Here is a 22,090-nt window from a genome sequence, read left to right as displayed (position 1 = left end):
GAAACTCATTCAGTCGCTGAGGGCTGCTGAAAAACACACCAAGGTTATTGCTACAGCACAATGTTTGTTTTTAACCCTACATGTGAAAACAGCGCTGTCTGGCAATTCTTCCTTTCTACTGTTTGCCACTTGGAGTCCCTAGCTTCACAATCTCCAATGGCTTTGATTTTCTGGTGTATTTTCCTCTTAATAGATAATCTCACCTCCCATTTCTTCAGCAAACTACATCATATTTGGTAACTATTGCCTTAGTCCCCTAACACCAGTAATCCCGTGCTGCACAAGGACTTGCATTGCTCCTCACTCTGTCCTTTGATTTTTCTGGAGAAGCACTCCCATCTCCCTTAAGGTCAATAATACCAGATACTTCTGGATCCAATCCTCTCTTTTTATTGTTCTACTTGAAATCAATCACAACTCAGCACTATTTTGCTCTGTCTTCAACTCTCTCTCTCTCTTAAAAGACTTTATCTCTTAGTAGTCACATATGCCCAATTTATTTACATTCTAAATATGCTCCTCTACATTTTTCAAGCTATTTAGTTTCTGTACAAACACAAGAACCTTTCACATTTTATTTCTTTACTATCTTCGCTCTTTAGATGGCTAGCATTGCCATTCTCTGAGATGCTCCTGTCAGTAACAATTGAAAAATGTGTTTCTGTATTGTGCATGGCCCTGGACTGCTCACTTACTAACATATGCAGCTTGGGTCAGCTTAAACTCAGCATAGGAAGCTAACTGAAAGGATGGTTTCAGGAAATCAAAATTTTAATTATTAATATAACATTGACAGTTAACAAAGCAAATATGGTTTATGTAAGTGTAAATATGTCTACATCCAATATGGAATTAATCTATTACTATATTCTAGAAATACATAAGAGTTCAATAACTTGAATAATACTAAAAAATAAATGTGCAGAACAGTATAAACCTTTGCAGGATACCCAACTGATACATGACTAGAGTAGGTAATAATTTTTGAATAAAAATAAATATCAACAACCATAGAAAAATATTCACAACAGAAGCAAATTTAAATGTGCTCAGAATACCATAAAAGCCAAATCTTCAGGGAAGAAAGTAATTTAATTAAGAAACAAATGACATCTCTACCTGCCCAAAGAGATAATAAGCAATCAGAGAAAGAGAGAAAAAAAGAAAAAAAAACTTGAAAGAAATATGAAGTAAAAGAGAAATATGAGATGCCAAAAAGAGGAAACAGAATGTTTTGCAGTTAGAGAATTTAAACTGAGACCTTGAAAGTATATTACTATCTTAAGAAATTATCAGATGCTTAGAAGTCTGACAAATTAGGATGTAGTTGGCTCATGTGGCAGCAAGAACTTACTTTATACTTGTGAGGTAAGTGAAAATGGGTATATTTCAATAAAGGCTTTTAGACATCCAGGAATGTCTAAGGCATTGTATTGCAAATCTATTCTTATACATACACTAAAATTTAATCACAAGTACAACAGTATTTAACCAATAAGTATATGTAAGTACATTGCAACTGCTTGACTGATAGCAGTCTAAAATGGAAACAATGTAATAATTTGTGGTACATTCATATAATGGAAAAATGTAACCATATAAATTAATTAATTTCTACTACATTCTCCAGCAAGGGTGAATAAACAAACAAGGAAGAATTCTAAATGTAGAAAGATAATATGCAAGACAGAGTACAAGTCTGAATACTGGCAAAATTTCCTTCATAAGGTGATAAAGTAGTTGAAACTATAACCGAGTGGTCACATTAAATTCAGACTAATGGTTCCTCTGCTGTGGGTCAGGCTTGCCATTGATGGAGCACTTGATGGTGTTTTCTGCACCTTCTTTTCTTTTTGACCTTGGCAGAGATGGTTTCCTTTTAAACAATTCACTATGATATTCTGTGTCTATGCCATTTTCTATAGTTTTGAATCTTCACTAGCAAACAAAGATTAAAATGCACCAAGAGAGTTTAAGTCAGCACAAATTTACTGAGAAACTGTTATTTCCAGTAAGAGCAACTCCTAACTTGAATGTTTGCCTGAAATGTGTCAGCAAAGGAAGGAAGCACGTCCAGTACCAGTTAGTTTCAACACAGTCAGCCTCAGACACCAAGACCATTATACTTACCAGCTCTGTTTACAAAATCACCATCAGTTTTTCCCTATACAAACGTGTAAAACTGGTAAGTTTAAAGCACAAAAAAAGTCATTTCTCCAAGGATTTTTGTATTTCTCCTTGTGAAAGCCAAAGTCATGGTATTCTGACAAACATCCTTTATTGGTGCTTAGCTGTTTCTGTGATCTGCAGACTATGCTAAAAAATTATTTCCAGTAAGTATAATCTCCTCACTACAGGCTACACACAAAATTCTACTATAATGTCACCTTTTACAGATGACTTTCAGTATTACAATATTATATAATATTAAACTTATCCAAACACTCTGATTTTGAGCATTTTACAAACCAAACCTCAAACAGCTTTACTTTATCTAAATACTGAATTAGCATTTTATAAAAGTGTTATTGTAGTAAATGTAATGTAATATCATTTCCCTGAGCAAGCACTATGTTATTTTCTATCATCATCATCATCATCATCATCACCATCATCATCATCATCATCATCATCATCATCATCATCATCATCACATTTTTGTTAGCTTTTCAAGATAGGGTTTTTCTGTGTATTCGTGACTGGCCTTGAACTCACAGAGATCTGCATGCCTCTGCCTCCCAAGTGCTGAGATTAAAGCCTTGTGCCACCACTGCCTGGCCTTTTATATTATTCTAAAGTGTGAATCTAAGTAATTGTTTCATCCTTCTTGTATATCTATGAGTACCCCAAATCCCTGACCTGCTGCCTGAGGATTGTTCTCCATTCCTTATCCCTCCACACATTCTCCTTGGTATATGTATACTTTGATGATACTGTGATCACACTGCAGAAAATTACATGGCAAACCCACAATAGCACAGAGAAAAAAATTTAAAGCAAGTTCAGGCTTACTTTACGGACACCTCTGCCAAGTTCTTCGCCGTAGTTGGTTCCAAGGATTTCAAAGTGCACATTGGGGTTACCTCCATTTTCTCCAAATTCTAGGTCTCCAGTCAATCCATTAACTCCACCCTAAATGAGGGAAATAGAAGCATATTTAAAAGTTAAAAAAGCAAACAATTAATAATAAAGGATAAGAAGAAGTTATAAACACTCTATTTCTATTTAGAAAATAAAATTTCAAAGAAAATGCATATTAACAGGCTAATTTTAGTAGATGTGCAATTTTGCAGTTTCTTCTGTTTTCTGCATCTAGAACAGCTTCAAAGTGGCAGCTCAGATGATCCAGCCTCACAGAATACTCCAGTCAGGACTAGACCATAATACTAAATTGTCTTTAGATTTTAGAAGATTACCAGTGCCTCTAATCAGAAGGAAGTATCCTAGAAAACTATATCCATGTTCCCAGAAAATGGATTATGTTTGTCTTTGTTTAGCGTATTAGTTACAAGTCGTTATGAATAATGGAGAGGGAAAAAAAAACTAGGTTTAGAGCTCTTGTTTTGAAAAGAAAACAAGAAAAATGCTGTGGAATAACGCACTTGTAAACTACAAATTTGTCATTCATATTGGTTTAATAAAATGCTGATTGGCCAGTACCCAGGCAGGAAGTTTAGGTGGGGCGACCAGACTAGGAGAATTCTGGAAAGAGGAAAGATAGAGAGACAGACACGGTCACCAGTCAGACACAGAGGAAATAAGATGAAAATGCTGAACTGAGAAAGTGTGCCAAGCCACGTGGCTAAACAGAGACAAGAATTAGGCTAATTTAAGTCTTAAGAGATAGTTAATAATAAGCCTGAGCTAATAGGCCAAACAGTTTATAATTTATATAAGCTTCTATGTGTTTATTTGGAACAGAATGGCAGGACAAAAACTTCCTTCTACAGTACAACATACCCGGGAGTTCTATTGAAAGTCACCTTAGAAGTGGTTAAATTCAATCTTGTCAACTTGCCAGAAAAATTGATTTATGCCCTAACATCCAGTTACTGCTCCAAATGGCCCTGGTTAGAGCTGAGACTCATTTTCACAGTCAGGATTTGGCCACCACATCTTGTGATGCACAAGGGTATGTCACCAGAATACAACAAGCTCCAGGAAACCCAAAGAAGTTATTACACTTTGACAATTCCACCTAAATTTAATTTAAAATTATTTCTAGGAACTTTGAAATTTACCATTTAAAAATATTTAAGGTTAATTTTATTCCTGTGAATTTATTTTCCAAACTATAACAATAATTGAATATATTATTTCCTAAAGAACAAAAAAAAATTGAATTATTTCATAAGAAATATGCTGTTAAACTGATTTACATCTTAAACAATGTGTGTACAAATATAAATATATTTTAAAATATCATATGGTATTCCATCAATATGTATGATTTTACATGTTGTATAATGGCTATAAATATATAATTAATAAATATGATAAATTATGAATTTATATAAACAAAGGTTAAATGGGCTTGAAAATGGTTTGCGCCCATAGTTGTTTTTGCTGGTGTTGAGACTCTAGAAATTTCCAGACTTCATTGTTCGCTCAGCATGACAGATACTCACTTTCTCTGCAGATGGCCATGTGGATCATTCCTGCCTCTTGCTTAAAACTATTTTTCACTTTATACAATCAACCTTCACATTACTTAGAGATTTAACCTCACTGTGATGTTCACAGCTGCTTCACCAATAGAGTTCTGGCTGTGCACGGGCACATATTTTGACGACAAATCATCTCAGCTTATGAACTGCTCTAGTTATCACCTTTGCAGTTGTGATGCCTAAATGTGCAATAATTTTCTTAATCTGTAGCATCATTTCAGTCCCTCTTGGTTGGCTTTACACTGGCGGCTTTATCTCATACTTCGTTTCTGTCTTCCAGAAACTCACAGATTGATATTTTCATAAGAGAAGTTCAGAAAACTGTGTTGACTCACCATGCTTCCAATCTTTCCTTTAAATTTCATTATTTAATTTATTTCATTTTTACAGCCATATAATTAACAAGCAAGCTTTTTTTAATTAGTATTTTATTGATTCATACAGGAAGTAAAATGATCTAGTTTCATTAAGATTGAATCTGTTTAATTTTATATGCCTATGATCTTTTCACGTGAGTTAGCAGTAACAAGCATAGGACTTCACCAATGGCATAGGGATATAACAGATAACAGACGTTCAGAAACTAACCAATTAGCTTAACTTCCTTGTTTCAATTTTTATATTTTCTAAATGGATAACAAAGCATTTCTTTCAGAGCATTGTCACTGATATTCCTATACTGTACATGTAAGTAACGCAGAGGAGTGCTTCCTGTGTTTAGAGCTCAGCTGCTATCATCACCACCATTAGATCAGTGTTCTTCCAGCCCTTATTTTCAGAGTCTCTCTTTTCTTTCCAGATGACATCAGTCAATGGGTATGTTATCTTTTCTTTTCTTTTTTACTGTTTTTATTGAGCTATACATTTTTCTCCCCTCCCCTCCCTTCCTGCCCTTTTGCCCTCTACTTTCTCTCATGACCTCCACACTCCCAGTTTATTCAGGAGGTCTTGTCTTTTTCTATTTCTTATTTAGATTAGATCCATGTATGGCTCTCTTAGGGATCTCTTTGTTGTCTAGGTTCTCTGGGGTTATGTACCATAAGTTGTTTTTCCTTTGTTTTATGTCTAAAAGCCACTTATGAGTGAGTACATATTATATTTGCCTTTGTGGGTCTGGATTACCTCACTCAATATGTTTTTTTTTCTAGATACATCTATTTGCCTGCAATTTTCAAGGTGCCATTATTTTTTGCTGTTGAGTAGTACTCCATTGTGTAAATGTACCACATTTTGTTTATCCATTCTTCAGTTGAGAGGCATCTATGTTGTTTCCAGGTTCTGACTACTACAAATAATGCTGCTATGAACATAGTTGAACACATGTCCTTGTGATATGATTGAGCTTCCTTTGAGTATATATTCAAAAGTAATATTGCTGGGTCTTGAGGTAGATTGCTTCCTAATTTTCTGAGAAATCACCATACTGATTTCCAAAGCAGCTGTACAAGTTTGCACCCACACCAGCAATGGATTAGTGTTTCCCTTACCCCACATCCTCTCTAACATAAGCTGTCATCAGCGTTTTTTTATCTTGGCAATTTCAGAGATTTTCTAATTTATAAAATGCAGGTATGATCTTGCTTTCTTGTCAGTTAAAGTTTATTGTGTTTTTAAGATTCATTTTATTTATATAACTCTGTGTATGTATGTGTGTAAGTATAATGTACTATTGTACATGTGTGTACAAAACTTCCACCTTTTTGTATTGGGATATAAAAGCATATGAAAATTAAACACAGGTGAAGTCAGTACTCAGTGTACACTGAGTTGCACTCCCAATACTATACTGTGCCTCTGTGTTTCTTTCACATCTCGGTTCCTCCTACCTAACATTTTTAATCCACATGTCCCTATCGTGAAACATATGAATTTATCGTGGCTGGTCTTCAACAGAAGTCACTCCAATGTATAGACTATGACAACATATAAATTCCAACTAATATCATTCTAAAACTTCCTTTTTTAAAAGAAACTCTTTACACTTATTTATTTATTCATCATGGTAATGCTCATGTCATACTGTATGTTTGGTTGTTAAAGGGTAACTTGCAGGAGTCAGCGCTCTTCTTCTACCATGTGAGGTCCAGAAATTGAACTCAGGTCACCAGACTTGGTGGCTAAGCGCTGAGACATCCCAAGGACCCATAGAATATTCTGGATAATAGATTTTGCTGCTGGGACTAGAAGCATACACCTTTCATGCCAGTACCTGGGACGCAAAGGCAGGTAGAGCTCTGTATTTGAGGCCAGCATGGTCTAGATAGTGAGCCCCAGTCTAGTCATGGCTACATAGTGAGATGCTGTCTCAAGGAACAACAACAAGAAGAAGCTTTTGCTCTCAACCTTCTTCAATAATATGAGAATTCTTGATTATTGTCTCACTTCTTGAAAGGGGGACAGGATTGTATGTCCTTTTGTTTGCTCTATGGTGAACACTAAAAACAGAAAGTTTTAAACATCCAGTCATTCTTTGACTCTCTTATTCTTTCCAGTCAGTCTGCTATGGCTGTGCAGGGCCAGGTCCTCCACAGCAGGGAGCAGCTACCACTGTGTGACTTAATGCATTTACAGAAAACAAGCACAAACTCCATAAATCAGAAGATGTGCACTTAGTTTGCTGCGGCCTTACCTAACTCACCTTTTTGACTTTGTAATTCATCTTTTTTCTGCTCTATCATTAATGAGCTTTTGACATGCATAATGAGAGGATTCTGCCCTCAGGAAGGTGTCTAGAATGCTCAAGAGGTCAACACATTCAAGCAAATAAGTCCTTTAAACAACATCCTTTGTTATCGCAGCCAGATTTAATCTGATTTTTTAATTATTGTTTTAAAAGATTCCAGTGCTTTTGAGCTGCTTTTCATCTATGTTCTGGTCAACCTTGAGAACTGAGGGTGGCAAAAGCACTCTGGCTGGGGTGATGAATGGTCATTATCTTTGTGTATGCATGACTGTATTTATAAATTTCACTGTGATACAGCAGATTCTAAATAACATAAACCAATGGGTCATTGATAAAGCAAACCATGAGGTAGCATCCTATGTGTTCTTTACACTAACTGCCACAAGTGTTCCTCAAGTAATCTTAAGAAATGCGGAATATCTCACTTTGGATTTTATCCTACATACATAATGTGGAAAAGTCATGGACAAAAAATAGAGAAAAATAGGAAGAAAAAGGAACGAAGAGCCAAAAGTGAGAATCAAAGCCTCAGAAATGTTTGTCTCAATTTTTGACTAACAAATTAGATAAAAAAAAATTTCTAAATAGACTAAAACCTTTTTGTCCCCTGTGGCTTAGAAAAAACCTGGAGAAAAAGAATTTAGGAAAATGATTACTCAGATTGACTACAGTTTTGTTTGTTTATGAGCCTAAAAATCTGCAACAGAAGGAAAACATTACATTTCCTGTAGTCATTGTGCTGGACAGTTTAATGTCAACTTGACACAAGTTAGAGCCATCTGAGAGGAAGGACCCTTTAATGAAAAAATGCCTTCATAAGATCAGGCTTTAGGTTAGCCAGTAAGGCATTTTCTTAACCGTGATTTTTGTGTGCGGTCCCAGTCCATTGCGGGTGATGACACCCCAGGGCTGGTGGTCCTGGATTCTATAAGAAAGCTGGCTGAACAAGCATGGAGAAAAAGCCAGCAGGCAGCACCCCTCTATGACCTCTACATCAGCTCCTGCCTCCAGGTTACTGCACTTGTGAGTTTTCATCCTGACTCCTTTTGATAATATATGGTGATCTGGAGCTGTCTCTTTCCTCCCTAAGTTGCTTTGGTCACTGTGTTTCATCATAGAAATAGTAACCCAAATTCAGACAGCAATGCATGGATAAACAGCATCAGAAATGGTGCGAAAGAATTTTAGCAAACAGATGATGCTTTCTGTGCTTTAGAGCAAATAACCACAGCTCATTCACTGAGGAGCTGAAAGTGATAAAGGTCCCTGTCTTTTCTATTTTTCGCTCTAAAATATGCATGCATACTATTTATCTCATATGGCATATGTACATTTAAATGAATTGCTCGAGAATAAATATTTGAACAAAATTAAATTAAAATCAGTAGTAACATGCTTTATAAGTAAAATTGATCGAAGCCGACTGTTCACTAGTAAATTCTGAGAGTTCTTTTCAAAGGGTATAAATGATGTGTGTTCATGCACATACACGCATGCACTCTCTGGTCCATGCTTGGGCATATGGAGAGCAAAGGTCAATGCCTTGTGTCTTCCTCAATCCATCTCCTGCATGTTTTTTAAAACCGGGTGTCTCAGCTAACCTAGAGCTTGCCAGCTCTGTTACATTGACTGCACAGCAAGCCCTACTGATTTCTGCGTCTCTGCCTCTCAAGAGTCATAACTACAGAAGAAAACCATTGTGTTTGCCTTTTAGTGAGAGTGTTGGGGATCTGAACTCAGCTATTCATGCTTGCATGACATGTGCCTCCACCACTGGAAAAACTTTCTGTTCCATAAATAGCATTTTTGAAAGTTATCATTGCAAAAGTTTGGGTCTTTTTGAAAAAGGTATATTATAGATCAAGTAGTGTTCTTGTATACCATGTCTCCCTAAATTTTCTTTCCCCCTTCATATATATATACAAACTCAATGATAGATTGTCTTTACATTGAAAGCTAGTATGTTCTCATTTCTCTAAAAATTGATATTTTGAAAGACTGTAAATGAAATAACCTCTATATCATCTCGCCCAAGGCATAAACCTAGGCATCATCTATGACTACTTTTTCTCATTACTTTTCTTACTCTCAAATTTCTTTTCAGTGCTCTGAAGACCTGCCAATTGTCTCTGCCTGTTTCCATGTAGTGGTTGTAGCCTGACCCAGATCTGTCCTAAGGGGTAGTGTGAGCCTCTTCACTGGAGCTTCTGTCTATTCTGTCCCCATCAGAGGAGCTGCATAATGGTTCCCTCGCTATAGCTACAGACATCTGGAGTTACAAATTTGCTGCTTAAGACACTATAAGAATACCTCATCCCATTAGGAATCATGCTGTTTTAGTTAAGTGACAGTTGTAGGTTTTTCTCAGTGATCCATGAATTCACTAACCCTTGGTACTTGGCCAAGTTTCCAGTGCTAAGAATGATACCCCTCTTGTTGAGTAGTTCTTAAGTCCAATCAGAGAGCAGTTGGTTATGGCCAGGGTATTTGTGCCACTGCTTAATCCTTAAGAATATCATTCTATGCTGGTCTTTGTGGTTCTCAAGCATCATAGCTAGATAGGAATATTGGTTGCTAGTCTCGTTTGGAAACTTGCATGGTGCCTTCTAGTAAACAAAAACTATCTGTAGGCCTTCAGATCACTTTCAGATCGAAGATCTTTGGTCCTTGTGTCTGAAGTACATGGTGTCTTCAGCAATCAAGACTTAACTTAGCCACAGATATGTATAATTCTCATTCATCATCATAGAAATTTCTCTTTGTAACAGAAAGAGACCATAACAGAAAGCTACAACCAGCCAAAATCCAGGGTTGTAAGACCAATTTACAAAACAACTTACACACTCAAGGTTCAGAGAACATTGTGGAAGAGGGGGCAGAAAGATTACAATTGCCATAGGATCAGGAAATATGCTGAAAGACTGTCTTCTAGTAATTTTTGAAGATGTACCCAGAAAGTCTTACCAACATGAGTGCCAAGAAATTATCTGAACAAGGATGATGACTCTAGTTGTGACTAAATGGATCATGAAGACTCTATCCTACACAAACAACTACAGGCAACCAAGAAATGTAGAGAGTGAGAAAATTAGTATTCCCAGGGAAGAGTACACCAACTGTTTATCTAATATTAAATGGTCAGTCTTGAAAACATACTTATACAGACTTAGCAGGTTATATTTAAGAATACACAGGTATGTACAGATACATATATAAATATAGCAACAAATAATGTAAAAAGAGACCATGTATTTTTATGAGCACGAGGAAAGTTAATTGGAGAACTTTGAAGGAAGAAAGGAAAAGAGGGCATGATGTAATAACATAAAATAAAATAAATCATAGAAAATAATACCTTATCCCTCAAATTAAAGGAACTATAATATAGTTTACAAACCCTTTCTAAAGCTTTCTCTATGTCTCAGAAAATGAGCAAATGAGGACCAGCATCCTCATTTTATCTGCCTGTGTGTTTATTTCTGCTGTTTCTGCCAAGCTAAGTTTTTTCCTCCAAACTGTGACCATCAGCTGGCCTCTTGTAAAACATTCTTTTTTATACATTCCTAGGACTCTGTCCTTCCTTTCCTGGCTCAAACTTCCTCATCATAAACAGCACTCTGTGATAAGTAAGACCTCTAGTCATGTATTTCCAGAGCAACTGGCATTGCTTCTTATGCAGAGCTGATCACACTTGTAATTATTTTTGATATTTCTATTTTTTCCCTTATTCTGTGATCTCAAAGTACAACATATGGCAGTACTTAGTCAATACTTAGTGAATGAATATGTTGTTACCTTTAAGAACTGGAGGCATTTCAATGCTTTTGGTATTCAGAACATATTATATCAAACATCAACATGTTTCAATACATATCATTTAATGACCAGCATAAACCAATATGAGATAATATGCTGGTACTTACAGAAATCTCTGGAACATTAAAGTTTTCTAGTTTTCTTTATTATGAATTAAAAATAATTATGATAATGATTTAAAAAGAAATTGAACAATTAGGCTAATATAAAAAGAAAGTACTTAAGGAACTAGTGAATTTTAATGAACTCAGAATATTTATATAACTGCTAGTGATTTTTATTTATAACTAAAGTTTTTAATGTAATATTTTGTAGACTTTTTTATTTGCACTTTTTAAAAACAAACCACTAAGCATTTCCTTTCTAGAATGTGTATCTGATTTCATCTGAAAAAGTTTCTCTTTTGTCAATTTCTTTCCAAACCAGATAGTTCTCTTCATGGGTTCTATGCATTCTGAAAAATTAATCAACCTTTGTCATTGTACACATGATTGATTCCAGTAGAGGTGTCAGCTAGAGTGTCTCACCATCTGGAACATCTTCCTCAGAGCTCTGCATAACCCAGCTTGTTACTTTTTAGGCCTTGATTGAGATGTCATGGGGTCCCTCCAATTCTTTCTAATTATTTTCTATTTTAAGGAAAGTCCCTCAGGAACCAGCTCTGTGATAGAAATTTGATTGTACACAGTTTGTCTAAAGTACTGTGGAGAAACGACATCCAAGAGACTAGAAGAAACAAAACTGGGTCAAACAGGAGGTAATGTAGAGCAAGCTAACACATGATCCAGGGGTAGTCTGTAGGTATAGCAAGATAAAGGAAATGGAGGGGGATTGGGCCATTCTAGTTCTTTAGAGACCATTAGGTATAGAATTTTCTCAGGAAGTGGGAAGAGATGCTAGAAGGAAACTCAAACTCATCTCTATTGTTGTGTGCCATTGGCAGACATGGCATGTTCTTCTCATGAAGTATGAGTATGCACTATAATAAGGCACACTCTTCTCTATGACTCTGCAGTATCCTGTTTTCATTATATTTGGGTTCCTTTACCATCACAGGTCTTAGAGAACATTCTTTTGCATAGTCAACATTCAGTACTAGGTTCTCAGATTTAGGGTAATGTTAAAAAAGACTTTACAATATGAATTTTATAATACAGGCATGCTTTCCCTATCTTTTGTAAACATCTGTGGAAAAAGTGGTGGATACATGAATGATGTGGGATCTGCATGCCATTGAATATCATTGGTTACTAAAGTAACTGCTTTGGGCCTATAGCAGAGCTATAGGGGAGCAGAGCTAGGCAGGAAAAACTAAACTGAATGCTGGGAGAAAAAAAGGCAGAGTCAGAGAGAAGCCATGTAGCCTTGCCAAAGCCAGGTGGAAGATTAGCCGGTAAGCGACAGCCATGTGGCAATACACAGATTAATTGAAATGGGTTAAATTAATATGTAAGAGCTAGTCAATAAAAAGCTAGAGCTAATGGGCCAAGCAGTGATTTAATTAATACAGTTTCTGTGTGATTATTTCAGGGCTATGTGGCTGGGAATCAACAATCAGCCTCCCTCCCTCCAACGAATGAATAAAGTAAATTTTTTGCAGTCATTTTTTTTCTTACAACAAATCCACGTTAGAGTTTATTGATAGAGAGGTGAAATGATGGGTTCATTACAGTTGACTGGGAAAGAGAGGTGGTGAGTAAGTGTGCAGTCATTTCAATACTAAGGTTGTTAACACTATATCTAAGCCAAGGCAGAATGCCCTCAGGCAGTGGCAGAATCCCCACCTCACAGTGGCCAGCAATAGAAAGTTCAAAACCCAGGGTGTCATTTAATCTGACCCAAAGCAAGTACCTAAGATTGTGCAGCTCTTAATGTAGGTTCCAGACACAGACAATACATGTGAACTGACCCAGAATAAGAAAGAACCATAGCCACACAAGGAATCAAGAACCGCCTGTGTGGAGAGCTGAAAACCCGGGAAGGATGCCATAGCTGCCCCAGGGTAAGACCACAGACAAAGGGAGTCCTACAATTCTCAGCCTAGGCTACAGACACATGCTGGGGGCCTGAACCATAACACTCAGAGCAAGACTCAGAACCTGACACTCAGAGCAAGACTCAGGATAGAGGTTCTGATCCTACACATCAACTCCATGAAGTAGAGTGATATGGCAATCCTCCTATGAGCTAGAACTCTGTTAAACATTGTAAATGCCTACATTGAAAGAAGGAATGTTTTTAAAAAGAAGAAAGAAAATGAAAATATCAACATACAACCTAACTCTAGATGTTCAAGTGTGAGCATAGAAGCAAAAGCAAAAAGGAAATACCAAAATAGCATGTAATTTCTAGAAAGTACTAATTTCACGCTAATGGCTCCCAAAGAAAATGATTTAGAAGAACTTCAAGACAAGGAATTTAAAAGAATAATTACAACTATGTTTAAACAATTCAAAGATGGCATGCCTTCACTCCAAGAGCACAAAAGTGAGCTAAATGATGAGGTCAATACAATCTATGAAAATAGAACTCAACAAAGAGATAGATTTGCAGAAGAAAAATTAATTAAGCTGAGGTCAGAAATGAAACACTCAATAACCCAAGTGGAAAGCTTCACCAATATGCAAAAACAGATCCTAAGGAAGAGCATAAAGAAAACATGGTATTAGGGTAAAGGACACAGTAGAGTAATTGGATAAATCGGTAAAAGTCAAAGATAAATTAAATGTGTGTGTGTTTATAGAACATAAGAGATGACCAAGATTCCATGAAATGAGCAAATCTCCTAATTATGGGAATAGAAGACATAGACGAACATTGCACTAAAGGCACAGGGAATGGCTTCTATATCATCTGCCATATAACTCAGCTGTATTACTTCTCAGCTTTTACTCACAGGCGTATATTCACCTACAGAGGCACACATTTGTGTTCATAGCTGCTCTATTCACAACAGGCAGAAGACAAAATCAACCTAGATAGCTTTCAATAGATGAATGGATGAGGTAAAGGTGGTACATATGCACAAAAGATTATTACTCTGCCGAAAAGAAAAATGAAATTTGTGGTTAAAGGGATGAAATTGAAAAAAAATAAATAAATGTACTGAGTGAACTAACTCAGGCCCAGAAAGAAAATGCTGTGTGTCTTCTCCCATACAGATATTCTGTTTGTCTAATTTGAAGCACAATCGGAAGTCAGAAACAGGCCCTTGGTAGAGAAGGTACTTTAAATGAGAAATGGTTGTAGATTTCAACTAAAGCAAAAATAGTGGTATATAATACTGGGGCTGAAAAAGCTCAATCAGAAAAGGGTATGGATGAGAGTGTAAGTCAGGAAAGAGAGGAGAGGGATAGCTCTAAGGAAAGACATATGAAAACCCACGGGGAGACTTGATCTCTCACAGCCTGATAAAAGCATGGTTGGATAGGTTGTGGCATATATGTGGTATGCAAAAAGAGGGGGTGGTGGGTTCCAGAGGTTACAGGATTAACTTGGATAATGGAGGAGAGGATAGTGTGTGAGAGAATTCACTACACCTAAGAATTTAAGCTTTCTGCCATGGTACTAATTGATATGATGATTTCAAAACAAGACTTCAGAGTTTGAATAGAATTACCATGCCTGGGTAGACAATGTTCCCATATGACATTGGTTATTAAGTGATAATCATAATGCCAGAAACAGGGTATTTCCCTATAAGTTATATTGGTCAGGAAGGCCACAGAAGTCACCCAAAACAAAACAGGTTACTTTCATTGCCCTTGGCTACCCACCATAACTACATGGTAAGACTATATTGCTGAAAAAAGGGACTCTTTTTTTTTCTTTTCATTTTAGGACATTGAAAAATCCATTTCAAACTAAATGGCAACCTTCTCTTGTGCTCCCTGACTTCCATAGTGCTGGTAGGTTCTAGGTGGGTTGCTGGGAGAGGAAATTAATAGTCTTACTCAGTGTATGACCTTGCTTGCAATGGTACTTAACTGCAGGTGAGATCTCCCTATTGGTGCAGTCGTCAAATGGTTACTATAAGGTAACTATTCACTTTCTCATTAGATTTGAGCCTGTTCCATCAGAGAATATCTCATGCCTTCTACTGTAATTATGTTTTCTGACTGCCTAAGACAGTCATAGGTCCTAGGATAGAACCTTCAATTATTATTTTGCTAAATGGTCATGTTGTTAAATTACCATCTAGATATTTATAAATATGCCCATATCTAGATGGTAATTTGACAACATGACTTTGGCCAACTATGTATCTGTGTTGCTCTCAAACTTGGGCAGAGACGCTTCTTTTTGTGGTGGGGTAGCAGTCACTGCACAGATACATAACTGGGGTGCTGATAATAAGAAACTACTCACTCAACCCTAAATGGGACATGTTTATCAATCCCTCTTATTTCCTGAGTATGGAGAGGAAAGCTGTGAAATTCTGTCTTCTGAATATGGCATAGTTATCACACTAACTACTTCACAGCAGCTGGATAAATCTGCATAAGATTTACATAGCATCAAGCTAGTCCTAATTCCAGCATAAATGGAGGCCTTTGCTTTTCAGGCACCACCCCTTCCTGAGGAGCTATTGAGAGCTGCTGGCTGTGGAAGGGAAAGAATCATTCTTATTTTGAGGGTGTTGTCACTCGTAGCTTCCCATGCTCCAGTGGGAAGCTACACTCAAGTGCATATGGGCAGAGTTAGTTGTACATAATGAATTATCAAAACTACTACAACAAAAACAAAACAGGAATAGGGAAGAAGCCATGTTGTAAAGGATACATGAGAATTATAGAAAGGAAATGAGAGGTGTACATGATTATATTTAGTAATACACATGTGAAAATATCAAAAATAAAAAATATAATAAAAATTAAAAGAAAATAGGCAATTAAATCTTTAAAACTTAAAATATTAATACTTGCCAACAGTGGGCACAGGTTACTATTAAGCACTGAGGATTCTACAGATGAGCATAGGCTGTCTTTATTGGGAGGGCATGATGCAGCTTTGTTATTTTTCAGAGGGCTGGTAAGTTCTGCCTTGTTTACAATAATTTCTATATGTTCTAAAGAAGGCTTTCCAGCTGTGGTTCCTGCTTTAATGTCTGTCTGAATATCTTCTTCCACATTCTATTACTGGTCAATATCTACTGATTTTATATAGCCAATTAAACATATATGAATGTTCAATATCTGTTATGAAACATCAACAAATTTAGTATATTGCCTGTTCCCTTCCTTCTAAACAGATACACATTGCTGCAGTTAGACATAGGTTCTCATGATAAAAAACTGATATGATCTTTATAATAACACAAATTGCTATTCCAAAAATTTTAAGGTGTTTCCCTTTTCTGGAGATTAGCTTTCTATGTCTTAAAATTGGGGGAACTAGGTTAGATTATTATTATTAAATAAGCTAGAATAATATGATTAAAAAGGTTATTTTTACATCACTCTAAACTTATGCAACTAAAAATCAGAATTTTAAGTATAAAAAACAAGGATCCTCTGTTCTACAAATTTGAAAAAAATATCTTTGCATGTAGTAACCTGATGTATTTAATTTCTGTAAAGACTTATTTTGTAAGAAAATGTGTATTATATAAATTAAACATGTGGAAGTGAATGCAGTTAGGCTAGGAAAGTTTTAACGTCTTTTAAGAAGACAAAGTGATAACGCTAATTTTTTTTGCAAGTAATACTACATGTACTTGAAAAGCACATAAGAAGTTTGCAAAATTATCAGATTAGTCAAAGCAAAATTAAATATCAAAACCTTCCTTACATAGAATGCATATTCCATTCATGATAGCATGTTTGTATGTATATACATACACAGAGCACACACACACACACACACACACACACACATATATATATATACAATACACTTACATAGGAAACATTTAAAGATGTATACATGTGCAAACAATATATATCCATATATACAACATATACATACACATACATATGTATAACTTATATATATATACTTAGTTACAGCACAAACACAGATACACACATATACACACAATATACACACATACATAGATAAACATATAAACGCACATATAATATATATATATATATACATGCATATATACACATACACTTAAATACATATACAGGACATTAAAAAATACAATTAGGCCCAAGTACAATGGAACAATGGAAGAGAATCTAAATCTTTTAGGTTTGATTTTAAATAGGGAATAATATAGATGCCATATTGTGGAAAGTTCAGTATTTAAACTTATAGTACTTTTAAAGACCATATATAAATATGGAGTCGGATACTCTGCATTTCTAGTGTGTAGGAAAGAAAAGGAGTTCTGCTGTGGGATAATGCTCTTGTAGCCTATAGAGATTTGTCACTCATATTGGTTTAATAAAGTGCTGATTGACCAGTAGCCAGGCAGGAATACAGGTAGGGTGACCAGACTAGGAGAATTCTGGGTAAAGAAAAGGGTCAATCTGCAGTCGTCACCCAGACACAGAGGAAGAAGATGAAAATGCTGCATTGAGAAAAAGTACCAAGTCAAGTGGCTAAACATAGATAAGAATCATGGGTTAATTTCAGTTGTAAGAGCTAGTTAGTAATAAACCTGAGCTAATAGACCAAACAACTTATAATTAATATAAGCCTTGTGTATTTTTTAGTGACTGACTGTACAGGACAGAAATTTCCATCTACATTCTTCCTTTACCTCCTGTTAGCAAACATCCCTTTTATTTGTAATATATTACCATTTCCAATGCTAGATTTCAGAGCTAAAACAGGAGTCAGCGAGAATGACATCCTGCCATTTCATTGGATACTGTTGTCATCTGAATTATCTTCCAAAGATTTTGTTTTATCCTGGTCTTGAAAACATAATTAATTTGGGACAGAAGATCATTTTTATTTTTTATCTGTACTCTGCATGCTTTATATAAAATGAGCCAGTATTGTACACCTGTGCAAAGTGTATATAACATGCCTTTGACATAGATGAACTGTGTTCAAATGACTATAGTTCCAAATGGCATCACTGCAATATTAACATCATAATAAAATTTCAGAAGTCATTTGTTCTGTGCACGGCTATTCTTTTACTAGGCTTTGCCTGTCCTTTTCCCTTGGGCTCCACATCTGGACAGGCTACTAAAAAAAGTCAACACTACACCTGCATCTATAATGCTAATGGAAAATGTCTCTAGCGTCATTGTTAATTACTTCAGCCTCAGTTCTCAGCAACTAAACAGGGTTAACTAGTCCCTGGGCTTTGGTTAAGTATGGTGGACCTGCCCACAACCACTCTGTTTTCCTGAGTTGCTATATGAGTTCAACACTCTCACAATGTTCTGGTGTGTGTGGTGTCATTATTCCCAACATTGGAATAGGATGACCCAAAACACTTCAATTCAGAGGAAAATGAAAAGATATAATTGAGGAAAATTAATTCCATTCTTTTAAGGTCAATTTAAACTGCAAGACAAAAATATAATGTGACATCAAACCATCATTATTGGTTAAACTTAGTGTCCTGGACATGAAATTCATGCATCCCCTTTTAAAATGAGATAGATGCTTGCAGGTAAAAATGCAAATAGCCCTTCAAGATAATACTTCATAATTACTGTGTTGAATAATTGCTTCAATTATAAAAGTACAACAGTATCTTTTTACATCTCAATCAGCTAAAAGTGAAACACCCATATGTTACAGTTTCTCTGTCCTTCCTACTGCTAGTCCCACTGAGGAGGCATCTCCTAAGCAGCGCCCTAGGCCACAGTTCCCTCTTTGTGAGAAAGTTGAAAGAGAAAAGATAGGTGCAGATTCCTGTGTCCTTTTCAAATCATGAATTAATAAATTGGCAGATCAGACTCTGGTTCAACAACATCCCTTGGAGTCACACTTGCCAGCTGTCTACGGAGATGGAGTCAGGAGATTTTGGCAACACCTTAATTTCTATTTGCTTTATTCACTTACAACAACAATGACAACAACAACAACAAAAACCCTGTTCCTCTGCCAGTGTGTTCGACACATCTAATTCTTTAGAACTTGGTAGACGCCTGAATTCTTAGCCAAGTGAGAGTAAATGGTAAAGCGGAAATGGTAGCAACAGAAACATCAGGCTCTTCTCCCTCTGAAAGAGCTCATCCCTTCACTTCCTGTGCTTTGTGCATTCATTTTACTCCCAATGCTAAATATTTTCTTCAAACATTTTTCTGTCTTTTCTAAATGTGTGCATATTTCAAACGGCTATCCATTTTTCCTTTCTGTTACAGAAAATAAAGGCGAACATATGAGGAAAGGGAAAGGATGGGTAAGGTAAACAACATAAACCTCCTCATGGCTCTGTCTCCTTGTGTAAAGGGTACTGGAGAAATTTGTTTGTTTTATTAATCATTTTGCTTTAAATCAAAGAAGCTTCCTGAGACAAACGGAGAATGTCAGCAAGGACGACATGACAAAGGGGCTAATCAACTGCGGTGTTCCTTTACCACTGAGGAAAGATGAATGGCCTGAACCGCCTTCTGGGGATGGAGCAGGTTTCCCACCCCAGCAGGCCACACAGTGACAGTGAAGAAGAAGGATACAATTGGTTACCAAATAGTTGACAATGCAGCAGCGTCTTAACTGTTTATGAATCATGTCTTTTGTAAAGATAAATATCCTCACACCCAGTGGCTTATCTTGTGTTACTCAAATGAGAAACCATGGAACCTACTGTGAGAGTTTTCAGCTGACGGTGTGGTCGATACATCAAAGGACAAAGAAACAATGTCTTGTGCATTGTAATATTAAAAAATAAACAAACCAAAAACCTTGTTTTTTTTACCCTAAAGGCACAACATGGCAATTTAAATTTCACACACTCCTGTTTTCTTTTTGCATAATTGATCTTAGAAATAAGATCTCTTTTTACTATATGTCTTTGTCTTTTATAAACACTGCATCTGAGTTTGCAGGAGAATCAGTAAGAAAGGAAACAAACTTGTGAGAGACACCTGGCCGCACACACCTCTGCCAGCTTTGCCCGACCGTGCAGAGCAGTGCAGTTTGCACACGGATAATTACCTTCTTGATAGTTTCCAGCATGGACCGCCCTCCCTGCCAGGGCTTTGAGTTTTTTCTGATACAGGACAAGCTCGCCATGCTGTGCCACTTGCGGTCCTCCAGCTTCTTATGGAAAGCATTTGCGAGCAGAAGCACCGTGTCATAGATGTAAAGGTTAGAAATCTGGAAAGACATTAGACAGCGCTCATCAGACCCTCCACTCCAGACATCCACATGGAGAGGGCGCAGCTCAGCAGCTGGCTCATGCTCACTGAGTTTCTTACCAAACAGAACGTCTCTCTTTTTGTTCCTGAGGCTGTTTTGCCACTAGAACAAGGTCTATCCTTCTGTATACCTCAATTGCTTTCCCAGATTATTTGGTATAAAAGAGAAGATTAAAAAAAAAAAGTAGCTTTGACAGAGGCAAGGCTATTTTCAGTCTCATTTCTTAGAAAATCTGTCATTCATTAGAGGTCTTTATTGCTCTCTAAAGAGGCAGACATCCAAGAGATTCAGATGGGAAGGGACACTGAATAATAATTTTTTTCAATATGTCAAGTCTCTAAATTTTGGTTATTCCTATGGAATCAACTATCAATGTTGCATCAACTCTGATCTTCCATGAGTGACATAGGACCCACGGAGGGAAGCAGTCACGTTTGTGTGCTTGTGGAAAAGTTTGTAAACATGAAGGACAGTTACCAAAAGCATTCGCAGTCAGAATGTCTAGATGCATATGAAGTTCTGTGCTGATCCATAGACACTCTGATGCATTGTTGGGATAACCAACCTGTAGCTTGTGCCTGTGTGCTGTTACTGTTTGGTCTACAGGAACCACAAGTTTTTCTACTTCGATCAGCAACCAAATTACAGCTGAGTTTTCCCCAAGATCTATCTATGGCAATCCTTAAATAACTTTTTCCAGAGCTACATTATCAATTAATTACCAAAGCTGCCTAATTTTTAAAAAGAGATTAGAATTTATTCAGGAAGAATGAATATGAAAAGAGGTAAGAAGTCAATAAAAGTTGTCAAAAGTTACATTCTTGCATCTCAGAAGGAAAACTTGATGTAAAATCTAAGTGAGCAAGAGAGGTAGTGATAGAAACTCATTTCACCTTGAAGCCCTCTGGCGTTCCCAGGTTTAGAAATGTTACATCATCAAAATTTTTCCTTCCTGAAAACCAAGGAGCGGCTAAGAGGATTGTCAGTGATTGTAACTAGTCAAGAAGGAAATTGACAATGTCGTCCTGGAACACTACGGAGTGCTTCAGAGAGCCAACCATTGGGATAATTTGAATTTGATGCTATGCATAGCTGTTAGACAGAACTTCCCGGTAATGCCTTGTGGGTTTCCCCTCACATCTCAGAGAATCTTTAATCATCTTTGTTTGTTAGGCATCTTTTTATGTGTGACATAATAGAAGCTCACACTAGTAGACATGGGCATTTCTTTGAAGAGGTTTGGAAAATGCTTGTTTACTCTGTGAGACTGAAATGTTTCTTATAAGTAACTACTGGGGTGGGCTGCTGTTACTATCACCCACACGGAGAATTATTGGAGGAACTAGGTGAGATTGGCTAAAATCTATTATGAATGAGGTGTGAGAGCTGAAGCTAAAAGTAGCCTATGAATCCAAATTTATGTCAGAAGAACACTGCAAGGAACCAAAAGGAAAAATATTAAAGACACATTAAAGATGAGCGAGTCATATCCAATAGCCTATGTCAATCTTTTGGCAGAGTTTTCAAAATAACTTGCAACAATGTGCCCTTCTCAGCCTACCCTGTGTCTTCCTCACACCTGGTTCCCAACCTGTCCTGTATCTCTCCTCCCACCTGCTTCCCAGCCTGTCCTACACCCTCCTCACAT

The 22,090-nt window shown here is 36.6% G+C and overlaps 1 protein-coding gene across 5 annotated transcripts in view; it reads right to left on the bottom strand.

Annotated features, from left to right (window-relative positions):
• The window catches only part of Grid2 (glutamate ionotropic receptor delta type subunit 2), a 1,406,062-nt gene that overhangs the window by 561,045 nt on the left and 822,927 nt on the right, over window positions 1-22,090 (bottom strand). For all 5 annotated transcript variants that reach the window (XM_041638370.1, XM_041638390.1, XM_041638352.1 and 2 more), the window contains 2 exons: window positions 20,239-20,400; window positions 3,013-3,132 (listed from right to left, as the gene is read on the bottom strand). In XM_041638370.1, the coding sequence (XP_041494304.1) occupies window positions 3,013-3,132; window positions 20,239-20,400 (282 nt within the window). The remainder of the gene's footprint in view (window positions 1-3,012; window positions 3,133-20,238; window positions 20,401-22,090) is intronic.

This window comes from Microtus oregoni, unplaced genomic scaffold (genome assembly GCF_018167655.1).
Source record: "Microtus oregoni isolate MIOR12 unplaced genomic scaffold, Mior012 000002F_ref0000024, whole genome shotgun sequence".
Lineage (NCBI taxonomy): Eukaryota > Metazoa > Chordata > Mammalia > Rodentia > Cricetidae > Microtus > Microtus oregoni.
Note: the sequence above shows the minus strand (reverse complement) of the source record. Positions and strands in the feature narration are given on the sequence as shown.